Source organism: Mytilus edulis, chromosome 2, assembly GCF_963676685.1.
Source record: "Mytilus edulis chromosome 2, xbMytEdul2.2, whole genome shotgun sequence".
Taxonomy (NCBI): Eukaryota; Metazoa; Mollusca; class Bivalvia; order Mytilida; family Mytilidae; genus Mytilus; species Mytilus edulis.
This window is the reverse complement of record NC_092345.1, coordinates 1419081-1438646: the sequence shown is the minus strand read 5'-3', so window position 1 is coordinate 1438646 and position 19566 is coordinate 1419081. Positions and strand designations below refer to the sequence as shown.

At 32.9% G+C, this 19566-nt stretch overlaps 1 protein-coding gene across 1 annotated transcript; it reads right to left on the bottom strand.

The window, feature by feature from the left end:
• Positions 1–10057: 10057 nt before the first annotated feature.
• On the bottom strand, positions 10058–14763 carry LOC139511214 (transcription intermediary factor 1-alpha-like). The gene is made up of 2 exons (XM_071297793.1): positions 14693–14763; positions 10058–12112 (listed from the first exon to the last, which is right to left on the bottom strand). Exon 2 carries the CDS (start codon positions 12107–12109, stop codon positions 10418–10420), a length of 1692 nt encoding a protein of 563 aa, XP_071153894.1. The 5' UTR covers positions 12110–12112; positions 14693–14763; the 3' UTR covers positions 10058–10417.
• Positions 14764–19566: the final 4803 nt, after the last annotated feature.

The window sequence follows — 19566 nt, the reverse complement described above, 5'->3', positions numbered from 1 at the left end:
AGTTATCTTTCTTTGTCCAGAATAGAAGTTGAATCAACTTAAATCATTGTTTTATACAATACACAATGTATATTCACTTTTACTACCAACTGATAAATTAAAACAATCTTTACCATTCAGTGATAACAAGCACTTTTTGTTACATTTTAATATTTTATGATGTATTTAAATGAGTTATTGTTGCAAACTCCATTAGAAATTTGAATTGAGATCAGTTTTGAAAAAAGGGAAAGGGGGATGTGAAAAAAAATGGTGCAAAGGGGGGGGGGGGGGGGGGGTTAAATTTTTCTCATTTCTTCAAACATTTTTTTGAGAGGATTAATATTCAACAGCATAGTGATTGCTCAAAGACAAAAAAAATATTTTAAGTTCATTAGATCACATTCATTCTGTGTCCAAAACCTATGCTGTGTCAACTATTTAATCACAATCCAAATTAAGAGCTGAATCCAGCTTGAATGTTGTGTCCATACTTGCCCCAACAATTCAGGGTTCAACCTCTGCGGTCGTATAAAGCTGCGCCCTGCGGAGCATCTGGTTGTGTTTTATGTGTGGTCATGTTGCTAACCCATTGACCTCTAGATATATTTTTGTGTTTTATGTGTGGTCATGTTGCTAACCCATTGACTTCTAGATATATTTTTGTGTTTTATGTGTGGTCATGTTGCTAACCCATTGACCTCTAGATATATTTTTGTGTTTTATGTGTGGTCATGTTGCTAACCCATTGACCTCTAGATATATTTTTGTGTTTTATGTGTGGTCATGTTGCTAACCCATTGACCTCTAGATATATTTTGTGTTTTATGTGTGGTCATGTTGCTAACCCATTGACCTCTAGATATATTTTTGTGTTTTACATGTGGTCATGTTGCTAACTCATTGACCTCTAGATATATTTTTGTGTTTTATGTGTGGTCATGTTGCTAACCCATTGACTTCTAGATATATTTTTGTGTTTTATGTGTGGTCATGTTGCTAACCCATTGACCTCTAGATATATTTTTGTGTTTTATGTGTGTTCATGTTGCTAACCCATTGACTTCTAGATATATTTTTGTGTTTTATGTGTGGTCATGTTGCTAACCCATTGACCTCTAGATATATTTTTGTGTTTTATGTGTGGTCATGTTGCTAACCCATTGACCTCTAGATATATTTTTGTGTTTTATGTGTGGTCATGTTGCTAACCCATTGACCTCTAGATATATTTTTGTGTTTTATGTGTGTTCATGTTGCTAACCCATTGACCTCTAGATATATTTTTGTGTTTTATGTGTGGTCATGTTGCTAACCCATTGACTTCTAGATATATTTTTGTGTTTTATGTGTGGTCATGTTGCTAACCCATTGACCTCTAGATATATTTTTGTGTTTTATGTGTGGTCATGTTGCTAACCCATTGACCTCTAGATATATTTTTGTGTTTTATGTGTGGTCATGTTGCTAACCCATTGACTTCTAGATATATTTCTGTGTTTTATGTGTGTTCATGTTGCTAACCCATTGACCTCTAGATATATTTTTGTGTTTTATGTGTGGTCATGTTGCTAACCCATTGACCTCTAGATATATTTTTGTGTTTTATGTGTGTTCATGTTGCTAACCCATTGACCTCTAGATATATTTTTGTGTTTTATGTGTGGTCATGTTGCTAACCCATTGACCTCTAGATATATTTTTGTGTTTTATGTGTGGTCATGTTGCTAACCCATTGACCTCTAGATATATTTTTGTGTTTTATGTGTGGTCATGTTGCTAACCCATTGACCTCTAGATATATTTTTGTGTTTTATGTGTGGTCATGTTGCTAACCCATTGACCTCTAGATATATTTTTGTGTTTTATGTGTGGTCATGTTGCTAACCCATTGACCTCTAGATATATTTTTGTGTTTTACATGTGGTCATGTTGCTAACCCATTGACTTCTAGATATATTTTTGTGTTTTACATGTGGTCATGTTGCTAACCCATTGACTTCTAGATATATTTTTGTGTTTTATGTGTGTTCATGTTGCTAACCCATTGACCTCTAGATATATTTTTGTGTTTTATGTGTGTTCATGTTGCTAACCCATTGACCTCTAGATATATTTTTGTGTTTTATGTGTGGTCATGTTGCTAACCCATTGACCTCTAGATATATTTTTGTGTTTTATGTGTGGTCATGTTGCTAACCCATTGACCTCTAGATATATTTTTGTGTTTTATGTGTGGTCATGTTGCTAACCCATTGACCTCTAGATATATTTTTGTGTTTTATGTGTGTTCATGTTGCTAACCCATTGACCTCTAGATATATTTTTGTGTTTTATGTGTGTTCATGTTGCTAACCCATTGACCTCTAGATATATTTTTGTGTTTTATGTGTGGTCATGTTGCTAACCCATTGACCTCTAGATATATTTTTGTGTTTTATGTGTGGTCATGTTGCTAACCCATTGACTTCTAGATATATTTTTGTGTTTTATGTGTGGTCATGTTGCTAACCCATTGACTTCTAGATATATTTTTGTGTTTTATGTGTGGTCATGTTGCTAACCCATTGACTTCTAGATATATTTTTGTGTTTTATGTGTGTTCATGTTGCTAACCCATTGACCTCTAGATATATTTTTGTGTTTTATGTGTGGTCATGTTGCTAACCCATTGACCTCTAGATATATTTTTGTGTTTTATGTGTGGTCATGTTGCTAACCCATTGACCTCTAGATATATTTTGTGTTTTATGTGTGGTCATGTTGCTAACCCATTGACCTCTAGATATATTTTTGTGTTTTACATGTGGTCATGTTGCTAACTCATTGACCTCTAGATATATTTTTGTGTTTTATGTGTGGTCATGTTGCTAACCCATTGACTTCTAGATATATTTTTGTGTTTTATGTGTGGTCATGTTGCTAACCCATTGACCTCTAGATATATTTTTGTGTTTTATGTGTGTTCATGTTGCTAACCCATTGACTTCTAGATATATTTTTGTGTTTTATGTGTGGTCATGTTGCTAACCCATTGACCTCTAGATATATTTTTGTGTTTTATGTGTGGTCATGTTGCTAACCCATTGACCTCTAGATATATTTTTGTGTTTTATGTGTGGTCATGTTGCTAACCCATTGACCTCTAGATATATTTTTGTGTTTTATGTGTGTTCATGTTGCTAACCCATTGACCTCTAGATATATTTTTGTGTTTTATGTGTGGTCATGTTGCTAACCCATTGACTTCTAGATATATTTTTGTGTTTTATGTGTGGTCATGTTGCTAACCCATTGACCTCTAGATATATTTTTGTGTTTTATGTGTGGTCATGTTGCTAACCCATTGACCTCTAGATATATTTTTGTGTTTTATGTGTGGTCATGTTGCTAACCCATTGACCTCTAGATATATTTTTGTGTTTTACATGTGGTCATGTTGCTAACCCATTGACTTCTAGATATATTTTTGTGTTTTACATGTGGTCATGTTGCTAACCCATTGACTTCTAGATATATTTTTGTGTTTTATGTGTGTTCATGTTGCTAACCCATTGACCTCTAGATATATTTTTGTGTTTTATGTGTGTTCATGTTGCTAACCCATTGACCTCTAGATATATTTTTGTGTTTTATGTGTGGTCATGTTGCTAACCCATTGACCTCTAGATATATTTTTGTGTTTTATGTGTGGTCATGTTGCTAACCCATTGACCTCTAGATATATTTTTGTGTTTTATGTGTGGTCATGTTGCTAACCCATTGACCTCTAGATATATTTTTGTGTTTTATGTGTGGTCATGTTGCTAACCCATTGACCTCTAGATATATTTTTGTGTTTTATGTGTGTTCATGTTGCTAACCCATTGACCTCTAGATATATTTTTGTGTTTTATGTGTGTTCATGTTGCTAACCCATTGACCTCTAGATATATTTTTGTGTTTTATGTGTGGTCATGTTGCTAACCCATTGACCTCTAGATATATTTTTGTGTTTTATGTGTGGTCATGTTGCTAACCCATTGACTTCTAGATATATTTTTGTGTTTTATGTGTGGTCATGTTGCTAACCCATTGACTTCTAGATATATTTTTGTGTTTTATGTGTGGTCATGTTGCTAACCCATTGACTTCTAGATATATTTTTGTGTTTTATGTGTGTTCATGTTGCTAACCCATTGACCTCTAGATATATTTTTGTGTTTTATGTGTGGTCATGTTGCTAACCCATTGACTTCTAGATATATTTTTGTGTTTTATGTGTGGTCATGTTGCTAACCCATTGACCTCTAGATATATTTTTGTGTTTTATGTGTGGTCATGTTGCTAACTCATTGACCTCTAGATATATTTTTGTGTTTTATGTGTGGTCATGTTGCTAACCCATTGACCTCTAGATATATTTTTGTGTTTTATGTGTGGTCATGTTGCTAACCCATTGACCTCTAGATATATTTTTGTGTTTTATGTGTGGTCATGTTGCTAACCCATTGACCTCTAGATATATTTTTGTGTTTTATGTGTGGTCATGTTGCTAACCCATTGACCTCTAGATATATTTTTGTGTTTTATGTGTGGTCATGTTGCTAACCCATTGACTTCTAGATATATTTTTGTGTTTTATGTGTGGTCATGTTGCTAACCCATTGACCTCTAGATATATTTTTGTGTTTTATGTGTGGTCATGTTGCTAACCCATTGACCTCTAGATATATTTTTGTGTTTTATGTGTGGTCATGTTGCCAACTCATTGACTTCTAGATATATTTCTGTGTTTTATGTGTGGTCATGTTGCTAACCCATTGACTTCTAGATATATTTCTGTGTTTTATGTGTGTTCATGTTGCTAACCCATTGACCTCTAGATATATTTTTGTGTTTTATGTGTGGTCATGTTGCTAACCCATTGACTTCTAGATATATTTCTGTGTTTTATGTGTGGTCATGTTGCTAACCCATTGACTTCTAGATATATTTCTGTGTTTTATGTGTGTTCATGTTGCTAACCCATTGACCTCTAGATATATTTTTGTGTTTTATGTGTGGTCATGTTGCTAACCCATTGACTTCTAGATATATTTTTGTGTTTTATGTGTGGTCATGTTGCTAACCCATTGACCTCTAGATATATTTTTGTGTTTTATGTGTGTTCATGTTGCTAACCCATTGACCTCTAGATATATTTTTGTGTTTTATGTGTGGTCATGTTGCTAACCCATTGACCTCTAGATATATTTTTGTGTTTTATGTGTGGTCATGTTGCTAACCCATTGACTTCTAGATATATTTTTGTGTTTTATGTGTGGTCATGTTGCTAACCCATTGACCTCTAGATATATTTTTGTGTTTTATGTGTGGTCATGTTGCTAACCCATTGACTTCTAGATATATTTTTGTGTTTTATGTGTGGTCATGTTGCTAACCCATTGACCTCTAGATATATTTTTGTGTTTTATGTGTGGTCATGTTGCTAACCCATTGACTTCTAGATATATTTTTGTGTTTTATGTGTGGTCATGTTGCTAACCCATTGACCTCTAGATATATTTTTGTGTTTTATGTGTGGTCATGTTGCTAACCCATTGACCTCTAGATATATTTTTGTGTTTTATGTGTGGTCATGTTGCTAACCCATTGACCTCTAGATATATTTTTGTGTTTTATGTGTGGTCATGTTGCTAACCCATTGACTTCTAGATATATTTTTGTGTTTTATGTGTGGTCATGTTGCTAACCCATTGACCTCTAGATATATTTTTGTGTTTTATGTGTGGTCATGTTGCTAACCCATTGACCTCTAGATATATTTTTGTGTTTTATGTGTGGTCATGTTGCTAACCCATTGACTTCTAGATATATTTTTGTGTTTTATGTGTGTTCATGTTGCTAACCCATTGACTTCTAGATATATTTTTGTGTTTTATGTGTGGTCATGTTGCTAACCCATTGACTTCTAGATATATTTTTGTGTTTTATGTGTGGTCATGTTGCTAACCCATTGACCTCTAGATATATTTTTGTGTTTTACGTGTGTTCATGTTGCTAACCCATTGACCTCTAGATATATTTTTGTGTTTTATGTGTGTTCATGTTGCTAACCCATTGACCTCTAGATATATTTTTGTGTTTTATGTGTGGTCATGTTGCTAACCCATTGACCTCTAGATATATTTTTGTGTTTTATGTGTGGTCATGTTGCTAACCCATTGACCTCTAGATATATTTTTGTGTTTTATGTGTGTTCATGTTGCTAACCCATTGACCTCTAGATATATTTTTGTGTTTTATGTGTGGTCATGTTGCTAACCCATTGACCTCTAGATATATTTTTGTGTTTTATGTGTGGTCATGTTGCTAACCCATTGACCTCTAGATATATTTTTGTGTTTTATGTGTGGTCATGTTGCTAACCCATTGACTTCTAGATATATTTTTGTGTTTTATGTGTGGTCATGTTGCTAACCCATTGACTTCTAGATATATTTTTGTGTTTTATGTGTGGTCATGTTGCTAACCCATTGACTTCTAGATATATTTTTGTGTTTTATGTGTGGTCATGTTGCTAACCCATTGACTTCTAGATATATTTTTGTGTTTTATGTGTGGTCATGTTGCTAACCCATTGACTTCTAGATATATTTTTGTGTTTTATGTGTGGTCATGTTGCTAACCCATTGACTTCTAGATATATTTTTGTGTTTTATGTGTGGTCATGTTGCTAACCCATTGACCTCTAGATATATTTTTGTGTTTTATGTGTGTTCATGTTGCTAACCCATTGACCTCTAGATATATTTTTGTGTTTTATGTGTGGTCATGTTGCTAACCCATTGACTTCTAGATATATTTTTGTGTTTTATGTGTGGTCATGTTGCTAACCCATTGACCTCTAGATATATTTTTGTGTTTTATGTGTGGTCATGTTGCTAACCCATTGACCTCTAGATATATTTTTGTGTTTTATGTGTGGTCATGTTGCTAACCCATTGACCTCTAGATATATTTTTGTGTTTTATGTGTGGTCATGTTGCTAACCCATTGACCTCTAGATATATTTTTGTGTTTTACGTGTGGTCATGTTGCTAACCCATTGACCTCTAGATATATTTTTGTGTTTTACGTGTGTTCATGTTGCTAACCCATTGACCTCTAGATATATTTTTGTGTTTTACGTGTGTTCATGTTGCTAACCCATTGACCTCTAGATATATTTTTGTGTTTTATGTGTGGTCATGTTGCTAACCCATTGACTTCTAGATATATTTTTGTGTTTTATGTGTGGTCATGTTGCTAACCCATTGACCTCTAGATATATTTTTGTGTTTTATGTGTGTTCATGTTGCTAACCCATTGACCTCTAGATATATTTTTGTGTTTTATGTGTGTTCATGTTGCTAACCCATTGACCTCTAGATATATTTTTGTGTTTTATGTGTGGTCATGTTGCTAACCCATTGACCTCTAGATATATTTTTGTGTTTTATGTGTGGTCATGTTGCTAACCCATTGACTTCTAGATATATTTTTGTGTTTTATGTGTGGTCATGTTGCTAACCCATTGACTTCTAGATATATTTTTGTGTTTTATGTGTGGTCATGTTGCTAACCCATTGACTTCTAGATATATTTTTGTGTTTTATGTGTGTTCATGTTGCTAACCCATTGACCTCTAGATATATTTTTGTGTTTTATGTGTGGTCATGTTGCTAACCCATTGACTTCTAGATATATTTTTGTGTTTTATGTGTGGTCATGTTGCTAACCCATTGACCTCTAGATATATTTTTGTGTTTTATGTGTGGTCATGTTGCTAACTCATTGACCTCTAGATATATTTTTGTGTTTTATGTGTGGTCATGTTGCTAACCCATTGACCTCTAGATATATTTTTGTGTTTTATGTGTGGTCATGTTGCTAACCCATTGACTTCTAGATATATTTTTGTGTTTTATGTGTGGTCATGTTGCTAACCCATTGACCTCTAGATATATTTTTGTGTTTTATGTGTGGTCATGTTGCTAACCCATTGACCTCTAGATATATTTTTGTGTTTTATGTGTGGTCATGTTGCCAACTCATTGACTTCTAGATATATTTCTGTGTTTTATGTGTGGTCATGTTGCTAACCCATTGACTTCTAGATATATTTCTGTGTTTTATGTGTGTTCATGTTGCTAACCCATTGACCTCTAGATATATTTTTGTGTTTTATGTGTGGTCATGTTGCTAACCCATTGACTTCTAGATATATTTTTGTGTTTTATGTGTGGTCATGTTGCTAACCCATTGACCTCTAGATATATTTTTGTGTTTTATGTGTGGTCATGTTGCTAACCCATTGACCTCTAGATATATTTTTGTGTTTTATGTGTGGTCATGTTGCTAACCCATTGACTTCTAGATATATTTTTGTGTTTTATGTGTGGTCATGTTGCTAACCCATTGACCTCTAGATATATTTTTGTGTTTTATGTGTGGTCATGTTGCTAACCCATTGACCTCTAGATATATTTTTGTGTTTTATGTGTGGTCATGTTGCTAACCCATTGACCTCTAGATATATTTTTGTGTTTTATGTGTGGTCATGTTGCTAACCCATTGACTTCTAGATATATTTTTGTGTTTTATGTGTGTTCATGTTGCTAACCCATTGACCTCTAGATATATTTTTGTGTTTTATGTGTGGTCATGTTGCTAACCCATTGACCTCTAGATATATTTTTGTGTTTTATGTGTGGTCATGTTGCTAACCCATTGACCTCTAGATATATTTTTGTGTTTTATGTGTGGTCATGTTGCTAACCCATTGACCTCTAGATATATTTTTGTGTTTTATGTGTGGTCATGTTGCTAACCCATTGACTTCTAGATATATTTTTGTGTTTTATGTGTGGTCATGTTGCTAACCCATTGACCTCTAGATATATTTTTGTGTTTTATGTGTGGTCATGTTGCTAACCCATTGACTTCTAGATATATTTTTGTGTTTTATGTGTGGTCATGTTGCTAACCCATTGACCTCTAGATATATTTTTGTGTTTTATGTGTGGTCATGTTGCTAACCCATTGACTTCTAGATATATTTTTGTGTTTTATGTGTGGTCATGTTGCTAACCCATTGACTTCTAGATATATTTTTGTGTTTTATGTGTGGTCATGTTGCTAACCCATTGACTTCTAGATATATTTTTGTGTTTTATGTGTGGTCATGTTGCCAACTCATTGACCTCTGGATATATTTCTGTGTTTTACATGTGTTCATGTTGCTAACCCATTGACCTCTAGATATCTGTTGTGTTTTTGTTTGAGCAGTTTGATGTCTCATTGACCTTCGTATATCTTTTGTATTTTTATATGGTCAGGTTGTTCGCTCATTGACCTTCAGGTTTCTTTTGTGTTTTATGTGTGGTCAAGATGTTCCTTCATTGATTTCTTAATATATTTTGTGTTTTACGTGTGGCCATGTTGCCATCTCATTGATCTCTAGATATCTTTTGTTTGGACAGGTTGATGTTTCATTGACCTTCAGCTATCTTTTGTGTTTGATGTGTGGTCCAGTTGTTCTTTCATTAACCTCAAGATATATTTTGTGTTTTTGTGTGGTCATTTTACTCTTTCATTTACTTCTAAATGTGGTTTGTGTTTTTGTGATCTGGTTGTTTTGTTATTGACTTTAAGATGTTTTTTTGTGTTTCCGTTGTGTGGTCTTTTTTCTATTTCATTGATTTCTAGATATCCTCGTGTTATGTGTAGTCAGGTTGCCCTTTCATTGGCTAATATATATATTTTGTGTTTTTTGTGTGGTCTGGTTGCTGTCTAATTTTTCGTCTTGATATTTTCATGTGGTTAGGTTGCTTTGTATCGGATATCGTGTGTGTATGTGTGTGGTTTGGTTGTTGTCTTATAGACTTTGAGATACCATTTGTGTTTTTGTTTAATAAGGTTGCGCTCATATTGGCTAATATATACCTTTTGTCTTTATCGGTTGCTGTCTCATTGACCTCTAGATAATTTTTTGTGTTTGATTAAATATCATTTATGTTTTTGTGAAGTCATATTGCTCTATTATTGGTTAATAATATACATGATGTATTGAAATATAACAAATGAAGCTCACAGTTTTTCATCATAGAAAATTACAACAATAAATGCATGGCGTCTTCTCTGGACTAACAGTGGTTTCTTTTCATCTAAGGTCAAATATACATCCAATATACTTCACAGTTCAACAATATGAAATTTAATTTTCAAAAAGTACAGAAAGCACTATATGGATCTTTACTTTTTTAGTCAAAACTGCATACGATTGTAATTTTCATAATAAACAGTATTGTCTATATATACTCTTTTACACAAGTATATTCCTCTATTTATGGCTTCTATCGTTATATTAATCTAACTTTAAATTTTAAATGTACTCCTATTTTGCAATGTATATTCAATCATAAGACAGATTGAACCTGGTTATGCTTTTGCCATTGTCATCGCAAATAAAACCATAAGATTCTTTATGTTTGTTAAAACAAATACCCCACGTCTTATATCCTAGATCCTCTTTTCTAACCAGTACTTTACTGTCTTGTCCATCTTTTGATATAACTTTTACGCTACCAAATCCAAAGTCTGCTACAATAATATTGCCATAAGTATCTACAAAAAGTCCTCGTGGTCCTGATAAATCGTGTTTGTGTTGCCAGATCTGTTTACCTGATTCATCATAACAATATACTGTTTTATTAAAATCACTATAGACTATTCTGTTATTACAGTAAACAAGGTAATTCAGGAATGATTTACTCTCAACTTTTATTGACTTCAGTGTGTTTCCTTCCAAGTCTATAATACGGATTTCATCTTTACTCAAACCTACAACCAGAGAATTATTAGAGGATGATAAACCCAAGCATTGTTTGTCTAATGTGATAACTTTGGTAACTGTTTCCTTCTTCATATTGAAGATCTTAATGGCTTTCTCAAAAGGATAAGTTATGGCTATAGTGTTCTGATCGATCTGTGATACACTAAAGGCTTTACCATGTATAGGTAACTGTTTCTCAAATTTGCCATCAGAAGTAAGTAAGTTAACTTTATCCCCCTGTTCAAGTACTATAACCCTTCCATCCATTAGACAAATTATCTCACTAATAGGCCGAATGAAATTGGTCTGTATTGTTGTCTCAATATTCATTGTCATGTTTTCTATATTAGATTGTTCTTGTAATTCTATCTGTGCTTCCCTACTCACACTTGTTTGTCTCTTCAAGGATATTTCTGTATTAACAACCGTCACTTCTCCAAAGGATTTTATTAATTGTAACTCTTTGAGTATCTTTTCTAACTCACCATTTTGCTTTATCTTCATTTCTACCTCACTGGCTCTCTTACTGTCTTCCAGATCTTCAATATATCGTTGATATTGAGAAACTTGTTGTTCAAATTGATGTAATCCTAGAAAACATTGGAGTTTTGAAGTATTTTCTGTGACTGTTTTCAAATCATCTTTCATCTCTTTTAAGATTTTCTGTTTATCTTCAATTTCATGAATTAAACTTGTTAATTTTGATTTCTCGAGATTCCATATAGTATCTGTTTCTTTAAATAACTGTTCCTCAAGATGGTCTAAATGTGCATTGATTTCATTTCGAATTTTGCTAACTGATTGCTTTATTGATTCATATTGTTGTTCACCTCTTTTAAGGTTTCCGGATTTGTTGTTAATCAGTTTATCCAAGAAATATGTGATAGAGTTAATATCCTTTTCTACAGATTCTTTGGATTTTTCAATCTTGGTTTTCTCTACTACACTAGCTAGACTTGTTATTCCGGTACATTGTGAATGACTAGTTGAAATACATTCATCACAGCAAGGCATTAAATGACTCGGGCAGTACACGTTGAACTGTAGACTATGCGCGTCACATTTTGTTTTGATTAAGCTAGTCGGAGGTATATAGCTTGTATAGGTTTGTATATCAATGGTCTTGTGATCACGGGATGATTTTATTCTTTTGTGATGACTTGAACATGTTGAACATAATCCTTCATCACAGTTGTAACACCAGATGTCAGCTTTAGTGTTTACTTCACCTTGTTTACATGGTCCACAGGGTACAGGTATACCTGATGCCATGACCTAAATATAAATATAACTTTGTCAACAGTTTACTTTAGTTTTGTTTATGAACATGCATAGTAACATTTCATATTTTAAGCCCTGTCTTTGCTAAAATGAGATAATTACGTTTTAAGCTTTTCTGACTTGACTGTGAAATTGTGGTTTAAGACAGTTGACTATGCAACTTTTGATATTAACTGTTTAAAAATAAAACTACAATTTTTTTACTATTAAAGTTTAGGTTATAAAGTTCACTCTGATGTTTTTAGTTTACGAAGGTTTACTCAGAGGTTTTGGTTTAAAGACTGTTATCGCTGATCTTTTGGTTTACGTCAGTTTCCTGTGAAATCTACTGTGAAACTTAGTAAATATAAAAAAAAGAAGATGTGGTATGATTGTCAAGGCTCAGCTCATCAGATGGATAAAAATACAAATGAACGTGGCCAGGTACTTGTACATAAACTGCATGCTTTGACAAGTTGGTATAAGACAGTTTACTGTGACGCTTTGGTTTAAGACAGTTAAGTCAGTTAACTGTAAAATTTGGTTCAAGACAGATTACTGTAAAGTTTTGGTTTAAGACATTACTGTGAATATTTAGTCAAAAACAGTTTACTATGAGGTTTTGGTTTAAGTCGGTTAACTGTAAAATTTGGTCCAAGACAGATTACTGTAAACTTTTAGTTCCAGACAGATTACTGTAAAGTTTTAGTTCAAGACAGATTACTGTTAAGTTTTATTTCCAGACAGATTACTGTAAATGTTTAATCTAAGCAAGTTCACTATGCTGTTTTGGTTTAAAACAGATTGCTGTGAAGGCTTATTATAAGACAATTTACTGTGACGTTTTGGTTTAAGTCATATCACTGTGAATGTTTGGTTAAAGGCAGATTATGGTGAATGATTAGTTTAAGACCGTTTACTATAAACTTGAAGGTTTAATACAGTTTACTGTGAAGTTTTGGTTTAAGACAGTTTACTGTGAAAATTCGGTTCAAGACATTCTAATGTGAAGGTGTGGTTTAAGAAAGTTTACTGTGAATTTTTTGTTTAAGACATTTGACTATGAGGTTTTGGTTTAAGAGAATTTATTGTGAAGTGTTCGTTTAAGACATTTGACTATGAGGTTTCGGTTTAAGAGAGTTTAATGTGAAGTTTTCGTATAAGGCATTTGACTGAGGTTTTGGTTTAAGAAAGTTTACTGTGAAGTTTTCGTAAAAGACATTTGAATATAAGGTTAAAGTATAAGAGAGTGTATTGTGAAGTTTTCGTTTAAGACATTTGACTATGAGGTTTTGGTTTAAGAAAAGTTTACTGTGAAGTTTTCGTATAGACATTTAACTATAATGTTTTGGTTTAAGAGAGTTTATTATGGTTTGCGTATAGGACATTTGACTAAGAGGTTTTGGTTAAGGAGAGTTAATGTGAAGTTTTCGTTTATGACATTTGACTATGCGGTTTGCGTTTAAGAGCGTTTATTGTGAAGTTTTAGTTTAAGACATTTGACTATGAGGTTTTGGTTTATGACAGTTTACAGTAAAGTTTTGTTTAATGGCAGTTATAGCTGTGAGGTTTTGGTTTAAGAAATATTACTATGAGGTTTTGGTTTAAGACAGTTTATAGTGAACTTTTGGTTTAGGTAAGGACATTGTTTACCTGTTTGGCTCATGCCATGACCTAAACATTAAAATGAACCCTTTGGTCTTCAGTAGATTTTAAATCATAATAAATTCATTGTTACATGCTATATTCAAGCCTCTTTCGATAGTTGGGAGGCATTGTTTTTATGAAATGATGTGTTCAAGTCATGTTAAATCTATTGATACTTTAATTTTGGCATTGCACAATGTCATGTTTTTTTACTGAGTGTCTTTATACAAAATTAACATAGCCGGCTATAAAAGGCCCCATAATGAAAAACGTGAATAAAGTTAAACGAACGACCAAATTTACACCCAACCCCCACGAAAATGTCAGGCAAGAACTAACGGCAACGATTTAAATGTGTACGTTGTAACTTTTGTATTTTTTGGTAACTGTTGTTTGCTTTATGCTGATCTGATGAGCCAAAATCTCTCATCAATGATTGATACAGTGGTATATGTTTTGTTGCACACAAGTTGTTTCTACTGCATCTTGTATGTGCCTTTTCCAAGTTGGGAGCCTGTAATTAAGAGGTTTTTGTTTTGAAAATTGATGTCATTTAAATTGTTTGAACTTTTGGAAAAGTAAGGCCATTTGTATTTTTTATTGTTTTACATTTGGTCACAGAGTCGTATATAGCCTGTTCTTATAGAATAGGGTTTGATCATCACCTACGTTGGTAAAGGTTTGTCAGGAGGCCTCTATTTTTAAATAAAAGAGGGTTTTACTGATTATCTTATATCACATGAACAAATTGAGTTAATTTCTTCTTTATAAGGCAGAACACAATTACAATATGTTATCTACCTACCCACTATTATCCACTCCCAAATCCAATGCAAGCTCTCCCTTTTAAGTTATTTGAACTAATAAAGCCGAGAATACAGCTAACTTAAATTGTGAATAAATATTTAAAATAAATAAACCTCTTTAAATATAAACATGGAAACTTACTGTTTATATGGCACAAACCAAATACGTCTTGATCTAAAATGTCGGCCTACAAGGAAATGAGTTAGGACGAGTTTATACCTGTTCTATATTATTGTTAACATTTAAATGACATTTGTAAATAATGCTGTACTAGATAAATACTAAACTTGATTCATATTGATAGGTACCTTTATAGAAATATTTGAACGTATTATTCAGTGTATTGGATGATATCTTTGTTGAAGAATCTTAATAAATCATGCGTTGTGTTTTTCTATACGTTTAATCGTCGTGATAGCTAAATGCATATAATATAACGTCACAGAGTAAAGCGTTATGGTCATAAAATTACCATAGCGTAATGTTTGTACTTCGCGTATTTTCCGACAATCTTACTTTGTTTTGTTTAATGCTCTATTTACCCTTGACCGTTTTCTCTGATACTACACTTGATAAACAAAGAACCAATGCTTCTTTTCAGCAGATACAACTGGCTTAATGTGTTTTTTGCAGACAAATAGTAAATAGGAAAGTTCTGCTCATTAACTTTAATTTATAAAATGTTTAACCGAGAGGTGAGATGAGACTGATCAAAATATTGTTTGCCGTACGTCATACTAGATTTGTATAAGTATTTAGTATATTCAAATACTGGTCATGGTTTTAGAAAAAGAAAAAACACATGAGTATATAAAAAGTCATTCAGTAATATATCAAACATATAATAAAAATAAAAATTTCTGAATGAATAAGGGGAATAAAATTATAAATATAGTAGAGGATGAGGCTAGCTTATTTTAGTATTTTAAACAAACCGCTGTACAAAGTTGACGTCATATTACCAATACAAGAACAGGGTAGTTGACACAAGATATTATATAGATCAAGAGTGCACACGCTGAAATGTCTCGCCTTCTTTACTAATCCTTGATATTATGTTAATAGTCCTAAATATAAAGCTTTACTGCAACTATCACAAAAACTTAACATGATTCAAGAAAATGAGGTCAAGGTCATATAAACCAAACAAGAAATACATGTACACCTTATCATTCAATAATAATTGTAATTGTAATCATTCAATACACTAAGTATATTTGACATATTGCTTATAGTTTCTAAGAAACTGACCTGACCAAGAAAACTAAACATTGACCAATGACCCAATGAACCATGTGACTGAGGTCAAGGTCAGATGAACCATGCCAGGCAGACATGTACATCTTACAATTCTTCATACAACAAATATAGTTGACCCATTGCTTATAGTTTTAAAAAACCCAAACCAAAACACAATAACTTAACGCTGAGCAATGAACTATGAAAATGAGTTCAAGGTCAGATGACACCTGCCAGCTAGACATGTACACCTTACAATCATTCCATACACCAAATATATTATATCTATTGCATACAGTATAAGAAAAACAGACCAAAACACAAAAACATAACGCTAAGCAATGAACCGTGAAAATAAGGTCAAGGTCAAATAAAATCTACAAGACTGATATGTTCATCATATATAATTTCCATACACCAAATATATTTGACCTATTGCATATGGTATTAGAAAAAAAGACCAAAACTCAAAACTTAGCTTTGACCACTGAACCATGAACATCAATACAACTTGCTTGATATCTATATCATTAACGGGAAGCTTAATACAAAAATTTATGATAAAAGAGATGATTTTTCATTTTCTACCGTTAATTATCCATTTTTAGATGGTGATGTTCCCTTGTCACCATCTTATGGTGTTTATATATCTCAACTTGTACGATTTGCTCGTGTATGTAACAACGTATTTAGATTTTAGCGAGAGAAATTTATGTATTACTGAAAAATTATTACACCAGGGTTTTCGATAGCACAAACTAGTCAAAACATTTACTAAATTTTATCATCGTTATAAGGAAATAATTCGTAGATATAACTCAACATGCAGACATCTTATACGTTCAGGTATTTCACATCCAATCTTTTATAGTAGTATTCTTTACAAAGCACAGACATGTCAGTATTCACCTCAAAAGCTAACTAATCCTTTAAACAGACTTATTAAGAAGGGATATAGTTACGATACTGTTGTCAGGTCATTAAAGATTGCATATTTTGGCTTTAATATTGATTTACTTATAGGGTCTTTGCATCGGAATTAAACACATTTATCTAAAACCAGTTGTTGGCATGACACGGGTTATGTTCTTCTCATATATTTCATGATGGTATAATACTAAACCCCTAACAGGAGGGATTGTGACTGATATTCATATGATGAAGAAATAATCTTTCAATCAGTTTAATTGATGTCTGGAGCTGGCATGTCAGTAACTGCTAGTAGTCTGTTGTTATTTATGTATTATTGTCATTTTGTTTATTTTCTTTTGTTTCATATTCTGACATCGGACTCGGACATCTCTTAATCTGAGTTTTACTGTGCGTATGAGTGCGTTTGTTTTTTCTACATTGGCTAGAGGTATAGGAGGAGGGTTGAGATCTAAAAAACATGTTTAACCCCGCCGCAATTTTGCGCCTGTTCCAAGTCAGGAGCCTTCTTGTATGATTTGTAATTTTAGTTTTTTGTGTATAATTCGGAGTTTAGTATGAAGTCCATTATCACTGAACTAGTATACATATTTGTTAACGGGCCAACTGAAGGACGCCTCCGGGTGCGTGAGTTTCTCGCTACACTGAAGAACAATTGGTGGACTTCGGCTGTCGTCTGCTCTATGGTCGGGTTGTTGTCGCTTTGACACATTCCCCATTTCCTTTCTCAATTTTATTGATAAAAATGTTATGAAAAAATAAACATGATGACATAATCAGTTTTCAATATTATTTATACATCTAAGTTAATTTTAATAAATGATCTGTTATTTTGTATTTGAAAGAATTAACATTTGTAATATTTCTTTACTGAACTCAGAGGAAAATCTAATCGGAATAGTCCCTAGTGTTGACAATTGGTTACTTGCCATTAATTTTTATACCCCTTCCATATTTATTTCTCCATGTGTAATGTCTCAAATTGCAAGTAGGGGGGTGAAATTACACTGTAAAAAAATTTGGGTCCAGAATTTTAAAGGAAAGTAGTGATTTGGTGCAGCTGAAAAAGGTTAAAAATTAGCACTTTGGAAGCTGTCAAAAGATTTCAAGACGCCCTAAACATAAAATTGTCCATATTTTGAGCTAGAGCCGATGAAGTTTTCTATAGTTTTGATATAATTTGTCCCAAAAGTAGTACAACACACTGTTAAAGTTTCTTTGAGAAAGCGCAGGTGGGATTTTTTTTATTTTCATTTATGTGATAAAAGAAATGCACTACGAAATAATTGTGGTCTCGGACCACATGGCACAATCAAATGACAAAACACATAAAAAACGAATGGACAAGAACTGTCATATTCCTGACTTGGTACAGGCATTTTCAAATGTAGAAAATGGTGGATTAAACCTGGTTTTATAGCACTATATAAACCTCTCACTTTGTTGACAGTCTCGTCAAATTCCATAAAAGGAGCGAAGGAGTCTGTTTCTAGTATTTATCTAGCAGCTCTATTTTTTAATTTTAATATCCTATTTAAACCCTCACTGATACAACTACTCCACAATATACAACAATAATCAATTAGTGGCAAGATATAACCATTATAATAAATTTTCTGCAACCAAGATTTAGAAATATCGTAATCTTTAATAGTAGATATAGCCTAGATGAAATTTTTGAGCAGATCACAACAATATGGTTTGTCCATGTGAGGGAAGGGTTTAATCTTATGCGTAAGAGACTTTCGCATGTGGAAGATTGTATCACTTGATTGTTAATAGTTAAAAAAAAACTCAAATTGTAATGTGGCATTGCTCTTTGCTTTGTTCCAATAATCATATATTTTGTTTTATTTTTATTGATGAACATATTGTTATCGTTGCACCATTCCTCAACACCATGTTTATCTTCTTGTACCTTTGACTTCAGAGTTTGATATCAATTACCAGAAAGATGTTAAGCTGAATGATCAGCATATAAATCAGTGCTATAATTTTTCACATAGATGGGAAGGTCGATTATGTATAATATAAGCAGAAGGGATCCTACTATTGAGCCTTGGAGGACACTATACTTGATATAAAGGTTTTCATAATTAGCATTGCCATTTAATACTTGTTGAGTTTTTCATTCAAATACGATTTAAAAAAAGGAAACAGCAGCATTATCAAATCATAAATTTATAAGTTTTTTACAGAAGACCTATTGCTTATAGTAATAGTTTTTTTTTTTATACAAAACCTATTGCTTATAGTATCTGAGTATAAACGTGATCATCAAAACTTAACCTTGTTCACTGATCCATGAAATGAGGTCGAGGTCAAGTGAAAACTGCCTGACGGAAATGAAGACCTTGCAAGTTACGCAAATACCAAATATAGTTATCCTTTTATACTCATAATAAGAGAGAAATTAACATTACAAAAAAAATATAACTTTTTTTTCAAGTAGTCACAGAACTATGAAAATGAGGTCAAGGACAATTGACGTATGTCATATGAAAGATGAGTCATCTATATACAAAGTATGGAGCATCCAGGTCTTTCACCTTCTAAAATATCAAGCTTTCAAGAAGGTAGCAAACCCCGTCGTCGGATCACTATCCCTATGTCGAGCTTTCTGCGCCAAAAGTCGCAGGCTCGACAAAAATGTTATGCTGTTAGAATCGCCTTATAAAAGTTTAATCTATATTACAGATAATATGCGACTGTCATACAAGTGAGAGGTTTAGCTAGTTATAGAACCAGGTCTTATCCATCGATGATTTATACACCAGTAAATGCCTATACAAAGTCACGAATATGACAGATGTTTTCCAATCGCTTGAGCTTATGATTTTATCATT

Coding starts and splice junctions, on each gene's coding strand:
- LOC139511214 (XM_071297793.1), bottom strand. CDS start 12,109: ATGGCATCAGGTATACCTGTACCCTGTGGACCATGTAAACAAGGTGAA.